We start from the raw sequence: 17,123 nt of genomic DNA on the forward strand, positions 1-17,123 counted from the left end.
ATGGGCTGCACCGGCAGCGCCCTGCGCTGCTGCCCCGCCGGCGGCAAGGTAGCGGCTGCGGGGGCGTGCTGGGCTGGGCTTGGGGTGGGCTTCGCGTGGGGTCGGGGCTCGCGTGGGACCGAGTGTGCGTGTTGTCAGGGTTTGCATGGAGTTGAGGTTCGCGTAGGGCTGGTGTTTGCGTGGAGCCTTGCTTGCACTGCTGGGGAGGAGGTGTGCTGGGGGCACCCGGCGTGGGTCCCCCCCCCTGCCCCGGGGGAGCGGCGGGGCCGGGCAGTGCGGCTATCCCCGGCTGCGTGTGACCCCACCGGCATTGTGGCGGGGAAGCTGGCACCGGGCACAGCGGGAGTTGGCAGCCACTTGCCCTGCTGCACCCTCCTGCACCCCTCCGGGCTCTCCCCTCACATCACAGGGAAGCCCGTACTAAAGGGGGTGCAGCATCTAGGGTGACAATGCCTGTTGGAAATGCTGGTCCCGTATAGGACAGGGATGGGTTCCCCCAGCTAGACCTCTGCCATCCTCCCACAGCATCCTCTCTTGTCCCAAAAGTTGTGTCCCCCCTTGTGCCGAAGGCAACGCTTCTGCAGGGGAACGCTCTGAGTCCCCAGCAGATCTCGGTGCATTGCTCTGCACTGAAGAGTTCTTCTGCGAGTTAAGGTCTAGAAGTTATCTGCTGCTAATTATTATTATTTTTTGACGTGCTCGTGCTGCCTTAGCGCCCCGCCATCGGCCTCAGGAGTTGTTTGTGAAGTCGGATGTGCTGTGCATACCGGTGTCGGTGCGTTGTGGTCACTGGAGGGTGGCAGGGGCAGGAGGAAAATCGGAAAGGCCCCGCGGTGCCGGCGTGCCCCCCTACACGGGTGGCCCTTTGCAGCGGCAGCTGTGAGAGCTCGGGCGCCCGGGACCATGCGGCTGAAGCACAACCCGCTGCTGGGGTGTGTGGGGGGAGCAGGCGCGGAGCTTGCACAGCCCCGGAGCCAGCAAGTGCCTTTATTTACAGCACTTGCAGGCTTGGCTGCTTCTCCATATCATGGATTGTTCCCGATGTCATAAGATCAGACACTTCTGGGCTGGTTTGTGACTCTGAGAGCTCGCAAGAAGGGGCATGGGACAGGGAGAAACAGCAGCCCCGAGGCCCCAGGTGCTGAGAGCCGCACGTTTACCAAAATGCGGAAATTTAAGTCAGAGTCATTTGCCCGCAGACACCTCCCTTCCTGCGCTTGCCTGCTCTCGAGCTCCTCTGCTCAGCCTTGCAGTGCGGCTTACCGCAATTTGTGCCCCATAAAACAGCCCTGCTGCTGTGACTAAGTTGCAAGTTAATCCTGAAAGCAGCACCGAAAATCCCCTTTATGGCAAAAAGGGGTAAGGGCGGGTATCGAGCCGCTCCTGCCCACGTTCTTGTGTCCAGGGTAGCAAAAGGCGGGATGGGAGACCTTCACCCTCCTGCTGCTGATGGGTGGACTTGCAGAGCTGGTCCCTTACGGTTGCTTGGGGATGGGGGAGCCCTCAAACCCCAGGGGCAAGCCCGGGCAGACCTCGGGTGCACGTGACGGGGCTGGGGGCTGTCATGGGGCTGGGGGCTGCAGAGGCTTTTGGGGCCGGTCACAGGGTGGAGGTGACCTTGGGGAGCCCGTGCCGGGCTGGGTCTGGTGGGCGGATGGCATACCAGGCGCCGCTGCGTGCCCCGGGGGAGGCAGCTTGGCAGCCTCGTCCTTCCCGTCACCGGTGTGCGGGCAGCGGGGCGATAAGGAGGCACGGGCGCAGGTGCCGCAGCCAGAGGCCGGCCCCGAGCTGTGGGCACTGTCCCCGGGGGTCCCTTCCCCTCCGGCTCCATCCACCCACGCTTGGCCGCTCGTGGTCACCGCTCGCCCTTCGGTTGTGCTCCTAGCGTGAGAGAGGCTGAGACTCCTTCCCGAAAGATCAGGGCTGAGGCTTGGCCGCCTTCCAAGGCTGGGGTGAATTTATTTTGGAGATATAGGAACTATATGTAGCAGCAGGAGCCAGGGAAAGGTCAGGACGCAAAACTCGGGGCTGTCAACGGCGTGAAGGGTTTGCATATGGTCTGTGGCACAGATCTGACTGTACGAGAGGTGATAGCCATCTTGTAACACAACCGTCGCCGGAGGAAAAACAGCAACAGTCAAAGACAGGTCCCACGGACCTGTGCCAGCATTGCTCTGGCAGCACTGAGCATCTGCTGCAGGTCCTGGGGAGGTTTTAGGGTCATGGGCCAAATCCTGGCCTCCTTCTCCGCAGCCACAAAGCAAAACCTCGTTCCCAGGAGCAGAGTCGGGATTTAAATGCTCGTTTCCTGCCTCTTTGTGATTTCATTTGCTGATGGTAACACTGCATGGTTTAATTGCTTAACATACTTGTAAAACAGGAAAAGAGGAAGAAAAATACAGTACAAAACCCAGCTTCACGCTAAAAGCGGCTGCAGCCGACCCAGCTGCCCGCAGCTGCCCGCACCGTGCCACCTGCCTCTGCGTGGATGCTCCCCACCGCTGGCACCTTTGGACATGCCTCAGGTTCTGCTGGAAATCCCGATTAATCTATCCATCAAACAGTTTTTGCTCCAGACCATTAGAAATATTTAATTCTAAGAACGTGGATACTTTTTTTTTTATCGCTAGAAGGCATTTTTTGGCATGAGCCTCCTCAAAGCCTAAGCCAGAGGTTTCCATGCTGAGACCTTACAGGATAAGCAGCGCTGCCGATGGCCTGCACCTGCGGGATGTTTCGGGCTGCTTCTTCCCTGGGCCACAGCCGTGCCAGCTGGAGCAACTCCCAACCTGCTCCTTTCACACACAGCGGATACCGGGACTGTCTTCCAGCTCTCCAAAATGCACCAGGCGATACCAGAGATGCGGGTGCCACATGCTGCTCTGGAAGCGGCAGCGGAAGATGCCTCTATATTTCAGTTAGTTTTCAGCCACATTTTGCTTTTCACCCTGGCTTTGGCAGTGGAGCTCTCCTTCCAAAGGACAATTGAGTGCTTAGGAGTAAAATTAGCTCCAGACACTATTTTAATTGCTCCTAGAGGTAGGAGGGGTGCCTCGCTCGTAGCCCCTGGGTAGGTATTTAGATTTGTCTGCTGATGCTGGCATACCTCTTGCTCCCTTTAGCCATTTCTGAGTTCAGTGCAGTTGTCTCAAATCATCCTCCTTGAGCGGACGAGGGGCTCTGAGGCCCCGTCCCGCATGGGGGAGAGGTGAAAGTGCCCTGGACCCGCGCTGGGGACATTGCCCATGCTATGGGGGTGATCAGGGGTGACCAGCCCTGGGCTCTCTGTCCTTGGGCATCACCTTTGCCAGCGAGCCCAACGCATGCAGCAGAGGCGGTTTGGTTTGGGCAGGTGAGATTTGGGGGTCACTCCTGGAGGAGGTACCAGCATCCCGCTCCCAGCAAGGCTCAGATCATCCAAAACCCTTGGGGGCTGTGTGACCCCGCCATGCCAGGACGGTCCCCCCGCACAGCCGTTGCTTTGTCGCAGTAAAACCTGGGGGGGGCTTTTGAGGTTCCCATGATACCCCCGGCTTGCAGAGCCCCGACTGTCTCATCCACCCACTGCCCACCGGACTCCAAAACCCAGCACGGGACACGGGGTACATTAAATAGCAGAGGGATGCACATCAGCACGAGATGGGTGCGGGGGGCAGGCTGGAGACACTGGGGACCCTTTGCAGGCAGGGCTGCCAGGCCTCGACAGCATCGCGGGGCACCCCGTGTTTGCAGGGCGAGCCATGTCGGCAATGAGAACAAACCCTGCGAATCCCGACCGTCTGGTGTCTCCTCGCCCCGCTGCCTGGGCCACATTCAACGCTGCGGCCGCTCACGCCATAGAAGGGAAGATAAAGCCGTGGCTTCCCAGAGGCTCAGAGTTTTCCTGCTCTCTCTGGCAACTGCGCTTCCCTCCAGCTTCAGAAGGGGGGCTGCAGGGGAGGCGGAGGCAGGGACGCCTGTTTGCTTTGCTTCGCTTTTTTCCCAAGCCAGGCTCCCTAATCTGGTCTGTATTTGGCCACGCCGCTGTGACAGCGGGGCCAAGCTGGGGTGCAGCCGGCACAGGGGTGTCCCCGGCTCCGCGCAGGCTGCAGGGCTGGTTTCGTTAGGGACCAGTATTTTTAGGGGTGGCTTTGCTGGGGGCTGGAGAGCAGCAACATGTCTGCAGGTGGGTTCCTGTGCCCACGGTGCATCCGCACCCCTGCCCAGAAGCATGACCCGGCAATGGGCATCAGGGGCAAGATTTGCCTTGCACCAGGGAGGCCAGGCTGTGACAGCAGGCGAGCTTTGCTTCTATCTTTCAGCAACAGATAAAAATATATCCATCTCTTTTTTTTTTTTTCCTCCTCCCCTCCAAGTGACTAAATTAAACCCATGCAGGGCTGGAAGGCATCCCGCGGAGCTGTGTTGCTGAAGGCAGCTCCCAGCTCTGGGTTATATCAGCCCTGCAGCAGCAGTGGGAGCGTGCGGGAGCACGCGGGGCCGAGCAGCACATTCCTGTGCTCCTGAGGTCATTGCTTGCGCCACTGCCAGCCCTCGCCTGCTGCCAGCCCTGCACGGGGTCGGCATCGCCTCTTATTTATGGTTATTTTTCATTTCTCACTCCTGCTCCGGCACAGGCTGTGTCAAAGCCCAGCTGTGTAAAGCACCGGCAGAGGGGTGTGTTTGGGGTGCTGCAAGGTGCCAGGGACCAGACTGACCCCGAGCATCCCAGGACAGGGCAGGAGGAGGGTGGCAAGGAAGTGCCATAGCCGGAGCCCTGCCAAGTGCTGCCTGCTCTCCCCCACCAAATGTTTTGCTGCAGGAGCCTATTTTGCACCAGCACCATGTCAAGGGGGGTTGTGAGCATCCCCCAGGTTTTCCAGCCGGTGGCTGGCAATGCCACGTGGCAGAGCATCTGGGGCACAGGGAAACGGCACGAGCTCGGGGCTGCCTGCCAGGCAGCGTGGGTGCACCCATAGGTGCTCAAGGCTGGCAGAGTGCAGGGGGTCAGGGAGGGACCACTCCCTGTTGCTCGAGCACCCGTGTTTTAGCAGGGCTGAAGCATGCTCAGCGCTGGGTGCCTGGCTACAGGGTGTCCTTTGCCTGCAGCCACCTGCCCTCCTTTGTCCCCCTCTGCTCCAGCCCCCTCTCTCTCTGCCAGAGACAGCGAAAAGCCCAGCAGCAGAGGGAACCGGCTTCCCAGGAGCTCACGGCCTTGAAGACAAAGAACGGTGAGAAGCAAATGTGTGTCTCCCCCCCCGCTGTGCTTTCTCAGTGTGATATTAAGAAAGCAGTAGGACAGACCCCAGGGTGGCCAGCCTGCGCTGGGGCCAGGGAGGACGGCGATGATGGCTGCAGGCTCCACATGGCACTGGTGCAGGCGGGGCAGACATGATGGCATCCCAGAGATGATGGCATCCCAGAGACAATGGCATCCCGTCCTCTCAGGCAGACAGGTTGTCCCCAGGGCAAGGAGGCCTAACGAGCTGTGTCCTCTCTGAGCCTGCCAGCGCCATCCCAATTAGTGCTAATTGCACCAATGAGATGGGGAGGAGGTATTTGTCCAAGTGGGAAGAGGACAGCGGCTGAACGCGGGCCACGCGGGCCACCGCGCTGGCAGGTCGGCTGCCCAGGACATCCAAGTGGCCCGGTTAGCAGGATGCGGCCGGCGCCGTTTCAGCCACGTTTGCGTTGCAGCCGATGCCGCCCTGTTGCCTGAAGACGGGAAGGAGAAGGCAGCGCTGCGAGAGGAGCGGACGGAGAGCGCGAGACTCCTCCAAGGCCAGGAGGAGGAGGAGGAGGAGCGGCTGCGGGATGCCAGCCGGGCAGGCACCGCGAGAATCGCCCAGGACGTTAACATCCAGGTCGGTCGAAAAGGCGGGTGCTGCTGGGGGCAGCAGCCGGGCAGGGAGCATGTGGCCAGCCAGGACTTCCCAGGCAGAGATCATGGACCTGGCACACGCTGGGCTGGGCTCTCCCATTTTCAGAAGGAAGGTGTTAGGAAGGGGTTGGGAAGCCCGGAGCGGTGTGGGTCTGGCAATGAGTCACGGGGGCCGGGGAGGGCCAGAGCATCCTTTACGCTGGGTCAGACACATAGGGTTTTGTCATCTCCCTGCTTCCCAGGTGGAAAAGGGAAAAGACCTGGGGCTGGAGGAGCAGTTTGATGCCCTGAGGAGAGAGCACACGGAGACCCTGCAAGGTATGTGCCAGGACAGCAGGGCTCCCCGCAGCCCCCCTGCCCACTCCCCCTGCCCCACCAGTGCCCCTCCGGCTTCGTGTGGGGACGCTGCCCCCCTGCTCCACGGCGTTGTGGTGCTCAGGTGGGGCTCGCTGCCCCGGTGCCTCTGCACCGGTGACGCTTGGCTCGTGTCCCCCCCGCAGAGCTCCAGAGAGCACACGAGCAGGAGAAGCTGCTCCTGGCAGAGTCCCACCACAGGTCCCAGGCGGCCTTACAGGTACTTGCGGAGAAATCCCTGAGGAGGGGGTGTTTGTGGAGGGCTTGAGGACCATCTGCTGGTCCTGCCATGGTGCCCCAAGCTCCTTGGTGGCCACCTTGGTCCCTGGCAGGCTCCTCCAGCCTTGGGGTTATCAGGGTGCACTAGCCCAGCAGTGCCCCTGCTCAGGAAGAAATCCCAGACACCTCCTACTCTTCTTCCCTGGCTGCCCTAGGAGACGATCCAGGCGCTGAATTCCCAGCTGAAGTCCTTCCAGGAGAGGATGAAGCGGGTGGAGGAGTCGCTCTTGAGCACAGACTACAAGAAGCACATCCAGGTGCAGGGAGGGGTGTCAGGGAGGGGACCTGCCTCCGGAGTGCTGGCCCAAAGCCAGGGGTGCTTCTCTGATGGATCCTGAGAGCAGGGGGGGCTGGAGCCAGAGGGGGGCACAGGACAGCTGAAGTGGGGAGCAAAGCCCTGTCCCTGGGAGGTGCACGGGCTGTTGGGGTCTGTTGAACACAAGTGATGGGCGAAACGTGATGCCTTGTGGGTACAAACCCATCCTGGGCCATGCAGGGTCCCAGATGAGAGCACTGGTCCCCTGGGATCATGTGGGGGGGGGGGGTGAACCACAGCAGATGCCCCGAGTGCCCACCCCGCTGCAGCTGCCGCACCCCCTGTGCCCCACAGGAACACGGGAGCCCCAGCCCCTTCTGGGAGCAGGAGCTGGAGAGCCTGCACTTTGTCATCGAGATGAAGAACGAGCACATCCACGGCCTGGACAAGAAGCTGCTGAACCTGGAGACCGTGGTGGGTTGAAAGGGGGGGGTCACAGGTGGGCTTTCCTCTTTCCATCTCTTCTCCCCACCTGAATCCTGTCCAGAAATTGCAGCTGAAGCAGAGGTGGATGGAGCCTGGCTTCTCTCTTGGAGTGTGGAGGGGACGTGGGTGCAATGCCACTGCGCTCCCACCAAGCCAGCGTTACCCCCACGATGGGGTGGCGGGGGGTTCGGAGGCACTTTCCATCTCCCTCCTCACCCTCGTGCCCCCCTTCCAGGCGGAGAGGAACCTTCTGCTGGAGGAGAAGGTGAAGACTCTCCAGCAGGAGAACGAGGACCTGCAAGTTCGCACCCAGAACCACTTGGTCATGGCCAGGTAAGTGCTGGTCCCACGTGCCCACCGGCTCCCTGGTGCACAGGTGGCATCTCCGATGGGGGGAGAGGTGGCCGCAGCGGTGGTGGGGGGGGGGCAGGCGGGGATACATCGCAGCCTGTGGTGCCACCAGCTGCTTTGTGGGGAGCGGAGGGGGCTCGCGGGCGCTTTGCCCGGCGGCTCCGGCAGCGCGTGCCGTTTGCCCGCAGGCAGCTGTCGGAGGAGCTCCTGGCCGCCCGCGGGGCGCTGGAGAAGGAGGCGCAGCTGCGGGAGCAGGCTCGCCGCGAGAAGGAGGAGCTGCTGTACCGGGTGCTCAACGGGGGGGACGGCTCCCCCTTCCCCATGGCTGCCGGCGAGGTGCCCCTCATCGCCACGTAGCACGCCGCCAACCGGCACCGTGCGCTGCCGGGGGGGCTGTCGGGGCTTTCCTCCGGGTGCGTGAGCCCAGGGCTGCTCTCACAAGTGCCCCCACTGCCGGGGCAGGCTCCCGGGCCAGCCGAGCCCTCGGGCGGCCCCGTCTGACCCAGGCGATGGAGCATTTCACAGGACACTTGCCCCAGCCTGTGCGGGGCTGCAGGGGGACCCTGGCCAACCCCCTGTGCCATCCCTGCACCCCTTCCTCTGGTGGGAGGCTGTGGGGGGCTTTCTGGGGGTAAAAGGGGTCAGCCAGGACACGCAGACGTGCATTGGGCTGGATCTGACCCAGCACTTGGCTCTGAGCATAACCAGCATCAGTGCTGCCCGGGGGCGTGAGGCGAGGAAGATGAGGCAGTCACAGGGACGGGATGGGGACGAGGACCGGGAGGATGAGGAAGGCGCTGGGGACATGGTGACGTTAAGGTACCTCGCTCCCTGGGGAGCATCCCTGGGAAGCGGGTGGCCAAGCCCAGGGCTGAGCCACGGAGGCTTTCACAGGGCGGCAGCAAAGGGCAGGAGGGACGGGTGCCGCTGTGTGTATCTGCCACCTCCGGTGCTGCCCTTGCTATAGACCATGTCAACCTGTCCCAATTCGGGGCTTGGCCTCCTGCTCAGGCTGCTCCGAGCTGATGCAACCCACTCCCGCCATTTCCAGTGAAAGCAGGGCTTCCCCTGCCTGGGACCTGCCTCGCTCCCCGGGGAGGGGGCCCAAGCAGGGCTCCTACCCATGCCCTCCTCTCCCCATCGCCTCCTCCGTCTTCAGCAAACGGATCCCAGGGATTGCTCCTGCAGCCCAGATGTGCCCCCGCTCACTGCCACACAGACGCCAAGCCCTCCTTGTCCCCGCTGCCCATCAGCAGCACCACCAGCCTCATCTTCTCCCCCAAAACCAGGCAGAGACTGCATGCCCAGAGGTGCATATTTGGGGAGGAGAGCATCCTCCTGAGGGGGAGCAGGCTTCAGCGGCGGCTGCCAGCAGGTCACATCCCTCCCTGCTCCGAGCCAGCGCATCCCCATCGGGGAAGATGCTGCCAGCATGACTGCGGGTCAGGGCTGGATGCACACAAGCACTTTCCACTGGGTGCACGAGTGTGGTGGGACAGTCACTGCTCTGGGGGCTGTCACTGGCCTGTCCCCTCCCCAGGGCTGTTTAGCTGGGGAGCGTGTGTGTGTGTATGTGTGTGCACCAGGCCAACAGGCTACTGGCTGTAACAATTACAAGTCTGTAAGAAGCAGCAGCCTCAAGAATCCCCTGTCAGTGGTTTTGGGGACCAATGCAGGAGCATCTCACAGCGGGGCTGCGTGCTCCGCACCTAGGGCAGGGGGAGGACGGGGAGGGGTGGGAGCAGGTGCCACAAAGCCACAACAAGGGAGCCCCAGAGGAGGCCCCCGCTGCCGGTCCCCCTTTTTCTGCTCCTTCCCTCGTTTCATTCATTTCAATGGGCTCCCAGCACAGGGCAGACCCCGACCCTCCCAGCCCTGCCAAGCTGGCAGGGCCACTGCGACTGCCGCTTCCGTCCTTTGTGCTAATCCTTGTCAGGAAAATAGCAGCTGAACGAGGCAGCCAGGAAGACAACGCAGATGTAGGGTTCAGCTCTTACCCAAGCACCTCCATGGGGTGCCCAGAGTTGGAAATGGGGGTGCCTTTTGTGTCAGAGCAGTGTCTCCCCAAGGCACCCACTGCTCTGTGCATCCCGTGGCTCTGGGGACGGGTGGTGGGCCAGCCACCAGCTTTGCACAGCAACCTCGGGGATGTGGGAGGACGCACCAGATGCTGTAGCACCAAAGCAGGGGTCATGGGGCAGGTTGCTGCCTCAGCAAATCCTGCCTAGCTGTAGTTGAAGGGGGCAGGATGGCTGGGCAAAGGGAGATGAGGCTGGCAGGGTCGGGCATCCGTCTGGCACCTGTACGCATCCCACTCCCCTGAAGGCACATCCTGCGTGGGACCCAGAGGAATGTGCCCAGCTCTGGCAAAGAGGAGTGCTGGGAACCGAGGAGGAGGAATAAATGAGTCTGGAAAAGGACTTCCACAGTAAGGAGGAAAAAGCCCAGCACAGGCAGTGCCTTGGTGGTCACAGGGGGACAGGCAGGTCAGCCCTGCCTGCCTCGGGGTGCCGAGGCAGCATGGAGGGTCAGGGCAGCATGAGAAGCCTCCACTCCACTCTGCCGTGAGTAGCTGAGGGACAGGGTGGGCGAGGGGACAGGGGGAAGTTGGGGGGCTGCAGGGAGAGGTTTCAAAGACAAAAAAAAACCCCCACAACCCAATAACAGGAGCAAAAACACTTGTCTGCTTTATCCTCTCTGAACAAAACTCCTTCAGCAGGGGCTTCGCATGAGGATTCAGGTTGCTCAGGGAGGTTCACCAGACTCAGGAGAAAACAGCTCCTGGGGCTCATGTCAGGGCTGTGCCCCTCCGCAGGATGAGACCTTCAGCCCAAGGGGCCTCTCTGCCCCTCGGGCACAGGCTGGAGGGAGCCAGGCGCTCAGGGACCAGCCTGTCTCCTTTTATTGCCCTGGAGCAGATGGGCACCACGCAGTTCCGCAGGGCTCTGGGGCCACCTCCCTGGCCGTGCTTCCCGGCGGCTCCTGGGGAGCTGCCCCTTCGGGCCGGCGGCTCTCGGCGCTGTGCCAGATCCCATAGCCAAAGTAAATAAGGAAACCTGGGAATGGGCAGAATAGGGTGGGGGGGGTCCTGTCTCCTCCCAGCCACAAAGTTCCCACTCCTTTGGGCCACACATCAGAGGATGGGGTGCTCCCGCCACCCTTTGACATTGAAGTTCAGCATCTCCTCCATCCACCCATCACCACTCTGCAGCCAGCATTAATGCTGCAGGCTCTCAAACCACCTATGCTTCACCCAAAGAGGTTGCCGCCAGCTCCGGGACCTTGAGGGTGGCTGGGCTTACCGATGGCCATCCAGAGCAGGTACCGCAGCCAGGCAGCCGCACTGAGCCGGGCCATCAGGATGCTGTTGATGGTGATGCTGAGGAGTGGCAGGAAGGGCAGGCAGGGAACCTACAGGGAGCAAGCACAAGGCAACAGGGTCATGCCTTCGCCCAGAGGCACCGGCCGGTCCACGGGCAGCGGTTTCACAGCCCACTTGGGCTCTTTGCTGCTTTGGCTAATTGCCGACAGGCGAAGGAAAGGCCAGCTCAGCCGTTGGGCTGTGAGGCTCGGAGACCTGCGCTGGGACTGCAGCCTGTGCTGGAGAGGGATGCTCGTGGAGGGTGGTTTGGTTGACAGGTCCTGCACCAGGGCAGGAGGTGCTGCAGGATTTAAGGGGGAGGCAGTAAACCACTAGCAAAACCAATCCAGGGTGTCAGGACCAGGTTTTTTTACAGAAGACCAGCTCTGATTCCTGCAGCAGGCACTGGGCTCGGCTGCGGCTGCAGGAGGTGCCCCTTTGGCCTGCGAGACATGGGGGGGAAGAACCAGGCAGCCCTCACAGTCCCTACAGAAAACCCTGTGAGCTGCCCGATGCCTCCAACATGGCTTTGTTCAAGGTAGATGCAGCAAAGATCTGCCTGACCAGAAGCAGAGGGAACACCCCGCGATGCAATGTAACCCTTTCCCCACGGGGCTGCGGCGCTTGCCTCCTCTCCATTCCCCAGGTTCTTCTCCCTGGGGACGGTCCCCGAGGGCTGAGCTGTGTGCTCACCATGAAGGATGCTCTCTCCGGGCTCTGAGGCTGCCTCCAGACGAGCAGAGCTGCCACCAGGATCCCCAGGAGTGGCAGAGCCAGAGCAGCGATGCACCAGGCATCCCCAGCCCGGAGGCAGGGCAGCCCAGCGATGCTCACCCAGCTCACGGCGCAGACCAGGGCGGCTGCGGAGGGACCACGGCAGCGCATCAGGGCAGCGCTTCCCCGGGTTGAGCCCGTCCCTCTCCTGGGGTGCAGCACCCAGGCTCCCATGGTGGGAGGGACAAAGGACAACCAGGGGACAGGACTGGGTGGCTTGTCATGGTGGGTTTAGCTTTTCTCTCCAGCCTAGGAAGCAGAGGGCGCGGGAGGTTTCCCGAGGTCCCGTTGGGGCAGCCAGCCATGCGGCAGTCAGGAGAGGGCAGGAGGGAGCCAGGCAGGCCCTGCCTGCATCCCGCTGCCGGCTGGTTTTCAGCGAGCAGGAACCTGTCAGCCCACGCTACAGCAGAGATGTCCCCCGTGGGTCCCCCCATGCCAGCTCCCCATAAAGTCCATCCATCGCTCCCGGGCGTACCTACGGCTGTCAGAGCCCAGGCCACCGCAGTGGAGGAACACGAGGTGGGATGCAGGGGCGGCCGGACAAGATGGTCCCACCAGAGCTGCACAGCCAGGACCTTCCCCGCAGGAGTGTCTTGAGCGCTGGGTCCAGGCTGATACCTGAGGAGCAGATATTGGATGTCAAGGCACATGAGCGTGCACCTGCAGTGCACCAAGGCCAGTGCCTTGTCCCGGGCATGGCCAACATCAGAAGTTGGGTGAGCCCTGTCCCCTGTCCCCAGCAGTCTCACCTGAGCAGCAGTACACAGCCAGCCACCAGCGAGTAGGCCAGCAGCGTGCCGATGGACATCGTGTCAACCAGGGCTTTCAGGTCGAAGAGGAGGGCCAGGAGAGCTGCGGGGACGAGAAGCCCTTTCAGCCTCCCGGCAGAGCTGGCAGCACCACTGCTGTGCCCATCTCAGCCGTGCTCCCCCTCTGCCCCCCCCGGGTCCCCCTGACACCCGCTGCAACAGGACTCGAGCACCTCAATGAGCTGGTGATGCTTCAGTCACTAGTGCAAAGCATCCTGCCACCTCCTGCCTGGCAGCTCAGAGAGGCTGAACTGGTGTCCGGGACAGCATCAAGGCCACATGGTCCTCACCCACAGCGAGAAGACCTCTCTCTGGGTGGAGAGATATTGCTCAAACAGCTACTGGCAAGCTAGGGGGTCTGTGTTGTCCTGCTGAAAGAGGACATCTACCAAGCCCTGCTCAAGGTTAAGGGGTAACCCAATCGCTCACCCACCTGCCACTCCTCCAGACACCAGCGTTGCCACCACCGGGCACTGACGGCGACTAACTTTGGCCAGAGGTTTGAAGAGGAGCCCGTCTCGAGCCATTGCATACAGGATCCGCGGCATGGGGAACATGGAGCCCAGGAGGCTGCAGAGAGGGGACGAGATGAGGGAGAAGAGGGCAGGCATCCAGGAGGTGCCCATCCTGCCTGTTGCTCCTCCTTGGGTGCCAAGGGAGCTCCCGTTCATCTGTACGGTCCATGACCTTCTCAAAACCATGCGGACAAGACCAGCACCTCCCTCACCATCAGATGAGGGACAGTATTGGGAAAGAGATATCCACAGGTCACTGGGAGCCCTGTGCACACCAAGACACCCCAGCCTGCTCCTGCAGTCACAGTGCCACCAAACACCTGACTGCTTCCTCCAAGCTTGGGCTAAAAGCAGCATGCCAAGGGGTTTGCTTGCTCTCCTTGATCAGGAGGGGCCAGGGTGGGAGCAACAGGGTTTGTGAGGAAGAATAAGGGATTTTGGCCAAGCAGGGCAGCCAGAAGGAAGGGGTTGGGGATAGCTCCTGGATGTGTCAGAGCTCCAGTGCAACCTTGCTCTGAGCCACAGAGCTGCCATCAGAGGACTCCCCTCACCTGGTCATCAGGGCACATAGTGACCCCACAGCCACGGCATGCTTTGCACTGCTCCAGCCAACGTATTCAAAAGCTGCTGGGAGCGGGCTCATGGTGTCTAGGAGGTAGTAGGGCATCATCAGGGTGAGGGCGGCAGACACCCCGAAGTACGCCAGGAAGCAGATGAGGAGGGAGAGGATGATGCCCATGGGGATGGATCTCTGCGGGTCCCTCACTTCTTCCCCTGGGGAGGACAAGCTCAGCTGTAAAAACACTTGCTTTTTTAATGTGCATGGCATGCTAGGAGCCCAGCTCAGGCTGGAGAGCATATCCCGTATCCCCCCACGAGAGGGGACACAGAGGCCTTCTAGCAAGGACCACTAGACCTCCTGGGCTCCAGGGTTATGGGGATTGCGACTGTCTCTGCTTCAGGATCAGCCCAGTCATGCCACATGGGCTCTTACAGTTTCTCCTCTGAGCACAGAGGGCAGGAGAGAGCGGCTGCGGCACAGAGCCGGGAATGTGCCCATTCCAGCCCAGCCCTACACCAGCTCCCGGCGCTGGGGGGAGAATCACTGCCACGGCCCCTCAGCCTGCAGGGAAGGGTCCCACCAGCATCTCTCCCCGCCTCACTTACCCGTGGTAGCGATGCAGTCAAACCCAACAAAGGCATAGAAACAGGTAGAGGCTCCAGCCAAGGTCCCAGTGAAACCATAGGGCATGAAGCCTCCTACCCCAAAGGCACTGGTCATGTTGTCAGCCATGGACTGGTTCCTGGCAGGAGGAGGAAGAGTCAGGCAGTGCAGAGGGGGTCAGTGCAATGGGGTCCCAGGATAGGGCCAAGCTGAACAGTCCATCCAACCTGCTCACCCCCCCAGCATCAACCCAGCAGGGCTTAGGACTTGGCTCTTCGATGCATTGCCAACAGGGCAGGGAGAAATGGGAGAAAGCAGGATTTCCTGGGATAAAGCATTAGGGGGATGACCCAGCCATCCTCATCCCCCTCTGAAGGCAGCACAGGGAGAGCAGAACCCCTCATACCCAGCCTCGTAGGCAGCTACCCGTGGCAGGTCATCCTCCCTGAGCTTCCAGTTGCTCAAGTCGCCTTTGATGAAGCCGCTCACTGTGACAAAGAGCAGGACAAGCACGTTGAGAGCTGTGAAGGCTTTGTTGACCATGGTGGACTCCTTCACTCCAAAGGCAAGAAGCCCTGGGGACAAAAAGAGCAAAACTGGCCAAGCCCCCTGGATGACACCAGGCCCAGGGTAGACATTACTAGGGAGGGTGGAAAAGGGGGGACAGTGGTAGAGTCAGGAGGATCTGCAGATTTCCCCAGATTCCCCTTGTATTCCCCATTCTTTGCTCAGGGAAATGGCAAAGCCTCAGAGGGGTCAGCACCATCCTGAAGAGCCCACAGTGGGGTGAGGAGGTCATTCTACATGATGGAGGGTGGCATGGGGGAGGCATCCTACCTGCCAGCAGGACCACCAGGCCAGCAGCAAAGGCATCCGGGTGCTCTGCCAGCCCCACAGAGCTCATGGCTGTGTGAGCACCCAAAAATCTCCCCATCTTCTTGCCAAGGAGCTGGTCAAAGGTAGCACTCCAAGCCCGGGCGACGCTGGCAGTACCTGGGGAGAGGTGGCAGCTGGGGCAGCGATGGTGGCCCCGTGGGGTCTGGGAATGACACTCAGCAAAGCCACCAATGCAAAGCAAACGTGGAGGGATCAAAAGGGCCTCATACCGATGACATAGGACAGCAGCAGATTCCACCCAGCGATGAACGCCCACAACTCGCCCACTGTCACGTAGCTGTAGAGATAGGCGGACCCGGCCAGGGGCACGCGGGCCCCGAATTCGGCGTAGCACAGCCCTGCCAGAGCAGACACCACGGCTGCGATCAGGAAAGAAAGGATGATGCTCGGGCCGGAGCTGGTCTTAGCCACTTCCCCTGCCAGGACGTAGACACCAGCCCCCAGCGTGCTGCCCACTCCCAAGGCGACGAGGTCCATGGTGGAGAGGCAGCGGCGAAGGCTGGAGCCCTCCGAGCCAGCCGGGACTCGCTTTCTGCGGGAAAGCATCTTCAAAACAGAAAGCAGGTAGCCCCAGCATGGCATCTGTGGGAGAGGAAAGCAGCAGGCGTGAGGATACTGCTGCCCCATGGGCACCACCCTGGGGATGTGACCAAACCCAGCCTGAACGTTTTCCTTGCAGCTCCCACCGTCCGTACGGTGCCTTCCGGACTCCCTGCATGCTGCCTGTTTTCTGTCTCTGCCAGAAAAGCAGCCCGTTTTGGAGCAAGACGGGGCTAAAGTGGCTGCGTTGCACTCTCATCCCCAGTGACACGTGGAGCAATGCATGATTGGGGTTTGCTGGGCTCTGTCCGATTCGTGCTACGGTGAGAGGTGACAAGGACACCTGCTTGTCCCCCTGCCAGCTCAGAAAGTCCTATTGCACCAGCAGCATCCCCAGCAGGGATGCACAGCCAGATTGTCCCAGCTTTGACATGCAGAAGCTGGGCCAGAGAAGGAGAGATGGGAGATGCTCTGCTCCTGGAGCAGCCGTTGGCCTTGAAGTGCACCAGGAAGGACCCATCCGCTCAGCTGAAGGTGCTCCCACAGCACCCGTAACTGTGGGTCAATGGCACAGCTCAGGCAGAGACTGGGTCCCCTGGGCCATCAGCCTGTACAGTAACGCTGTGACTTGCTCAGGTCACCGATGGGGATGTCAGCCCTGCAGAAACCCTGAATTGTGTGATATTTGTGCTTGGGGCAAGTGAGGTGCTTGGTATGGCATGCCTGGGATTTGTGTGCCTTCCCCCATCCTGCCCGTCCTTCCCCAGGAGCACCCAGAACTGGAGAAAGGGAGGCTGCATGCCTCCACATCCGCATGGTGCTCCCAGGACCTCCAGGTTACCCCGTAGCAAAGGAAAATCCATGCTGCACACTTCAAATCCCATAATCTACTACTTACAGGGCCAGGGACCCAGCTGGAAACCTTGCCCACTGGCACAGCCAAGCAGCACCAAGGATCACAGAGCCATGCGGTCCCTGCTGCGGCGTGGAGCCCGGAGGGGACAGGGACAGCCCTGGGGCAGTGCCTGCCACCCTGACCCACAGGATGGGGTGCTGTAAGCCCTTGTGGCACAGGGAGCCCCAACCTCCAGGACAACTGCTGTGTCTCCTGGGGGCTGGAGAGCCGCTGCCCAAGGCCAGGCCAGCTGGGGCTGCCTTCCCACCCCCCCCAGCAGCACCCACCCGCTGCACGACACCAGTCCCACCCAAGGCATCTCACCCTGATGATTTTCCCTTCTTCTGCAAACAAACTACTTACTCCGGCCATCCTTTGGGCAAACTGGTCCAGCTGTGAGCTGATGGAAAGAGCAAGCACCAGGCAGCCCCAGTTACACTCTCCCCTTAAACCCCTTTTGGGAGTGCCCTGGCCCTCCCCCGCTGACCACCGCTCCGGGCTGCACAATGGGAAATCTATGCAGAAATATTTTTCCCACAACGCCTTCCAAATCATACACACAAGCCTGCAATGCTAAGAGG

The 17,123-nt window shown here is 61.2% G+C and overlaps 2 protein-coding genes across 2 annotated transcripts; one reads left to right on the plus strand and one right to left on the minus strand.

Moving 5' to 3' along the window:
- CCDC69 (coiled-coil domain containing 69) lies at window positions 1-8,012 on the plus strand. The gene is made up of 9 exons (XM_050905023.1): window positions 1-84; window positions 5,141-5,210; window positions 5,677-5,788; window positions 6,024-6,178; window positions 6,361-6,434; window positions 6,649-6,750; window positions 7,104-7,223; window positions 7,471-7,568; window positions 7,775-8,012. Exons 1-9 carry the CDS (start codon window positions 1-3, stop codon window positions 7,941-7,943), a joined length of 984 nt encoding a protein of 327 aa, XP_050760980.1. The 3' UTR covers window positions 7,944-8,012.
- A 1,185-nt stretch (window positions 8,013-9,197) lies between these two features.
- On the minus strand, window positions 9,198-16,929 carry LOC127022173 (cationic amino acid transporter 2-like). Its single transcript, XM_050905622.1, has 14 exons — window positions 16,906-16,929; window positions 15,317-15,689; window positions 15,048-15,203; window positions 14,617-14,785; window positions 14,213-14,349; window positions 13,597-13,819; window positions 12,964-13,100; window positions 12,471-12,573; window positions 12,197-12,339; window positions 11,641-11,807; window positions 10,889-10,997; window positions 10,513-10,642; window positions 10,225-10,409; window positions 9,198-9,268 (listed from the first exon to the last, which is right to left on the minus strand). The coding sequence occupies exons 1-14, from the start codon at window positions 16,912-16,914 to the stop codon at window positions 9,198-9,200; spliced, it is 2,112 nt and encodes a 703-aa protein (XP_050761579.1). The 5' UTR covers window positions 16,915-16,929.
- Window positions 16,930-17,123: the final 194 nt, after the last annotated feature.

This window comes from Gymnogyps californianus, chromosome 14 (genome assembly GCF_018139145.2).
Source record: "Gymnogyps californianus isolate 813 chromosome 14, ASM1813914v2, whole genome shotgun sequence".
Lineage (NCBI taxonomy): Eukaryota > Metazoa > Chordata > Aves > Accipitriformes > Cathartidae > Gymnogyps > Gymnogyps californianus.

Coding starts and splice junctions, on each gene's coding strand:
- LOC127022173 (XM_050905622.1), bottom strand. Junction 12,574..12,963: donor GGTGTCTGGAGGAGTGGCAG/GTGGGTGAGCGA, acceptor TCGTCCCCGCAG/CTCTCCTGGCCCTCCTCTTC. Junction 10,643..10,888: donor CCTGCTCTGGATGGCCATCG/GTAAGCCCAGCC, acceptor GCCCATTCCCAG/GTTTCCTTATTTACTTTGGC.
- CCDC69 (XM_050905023.1), top strand. CDS start 1: ATGGGCTGCACCGGCAGCGCCCTGCGCTGCTGCCCCGCCGGCGGCAAG. Junction 5,789..6,023: donor GAGGAGGAGGAGGAGCGGCT/GCGGGATGCCAG, acceptor TCTGGCAATGAG/TCACGGGGGCCGGGGAGGGC. Junction 6,751..7,103: donor ACTACAAGAAGCACATCCAG/GTGCAGGGAGGG, acceptor TGTGCCCCACAG/GAACACGGGAGCCCCAGCCC.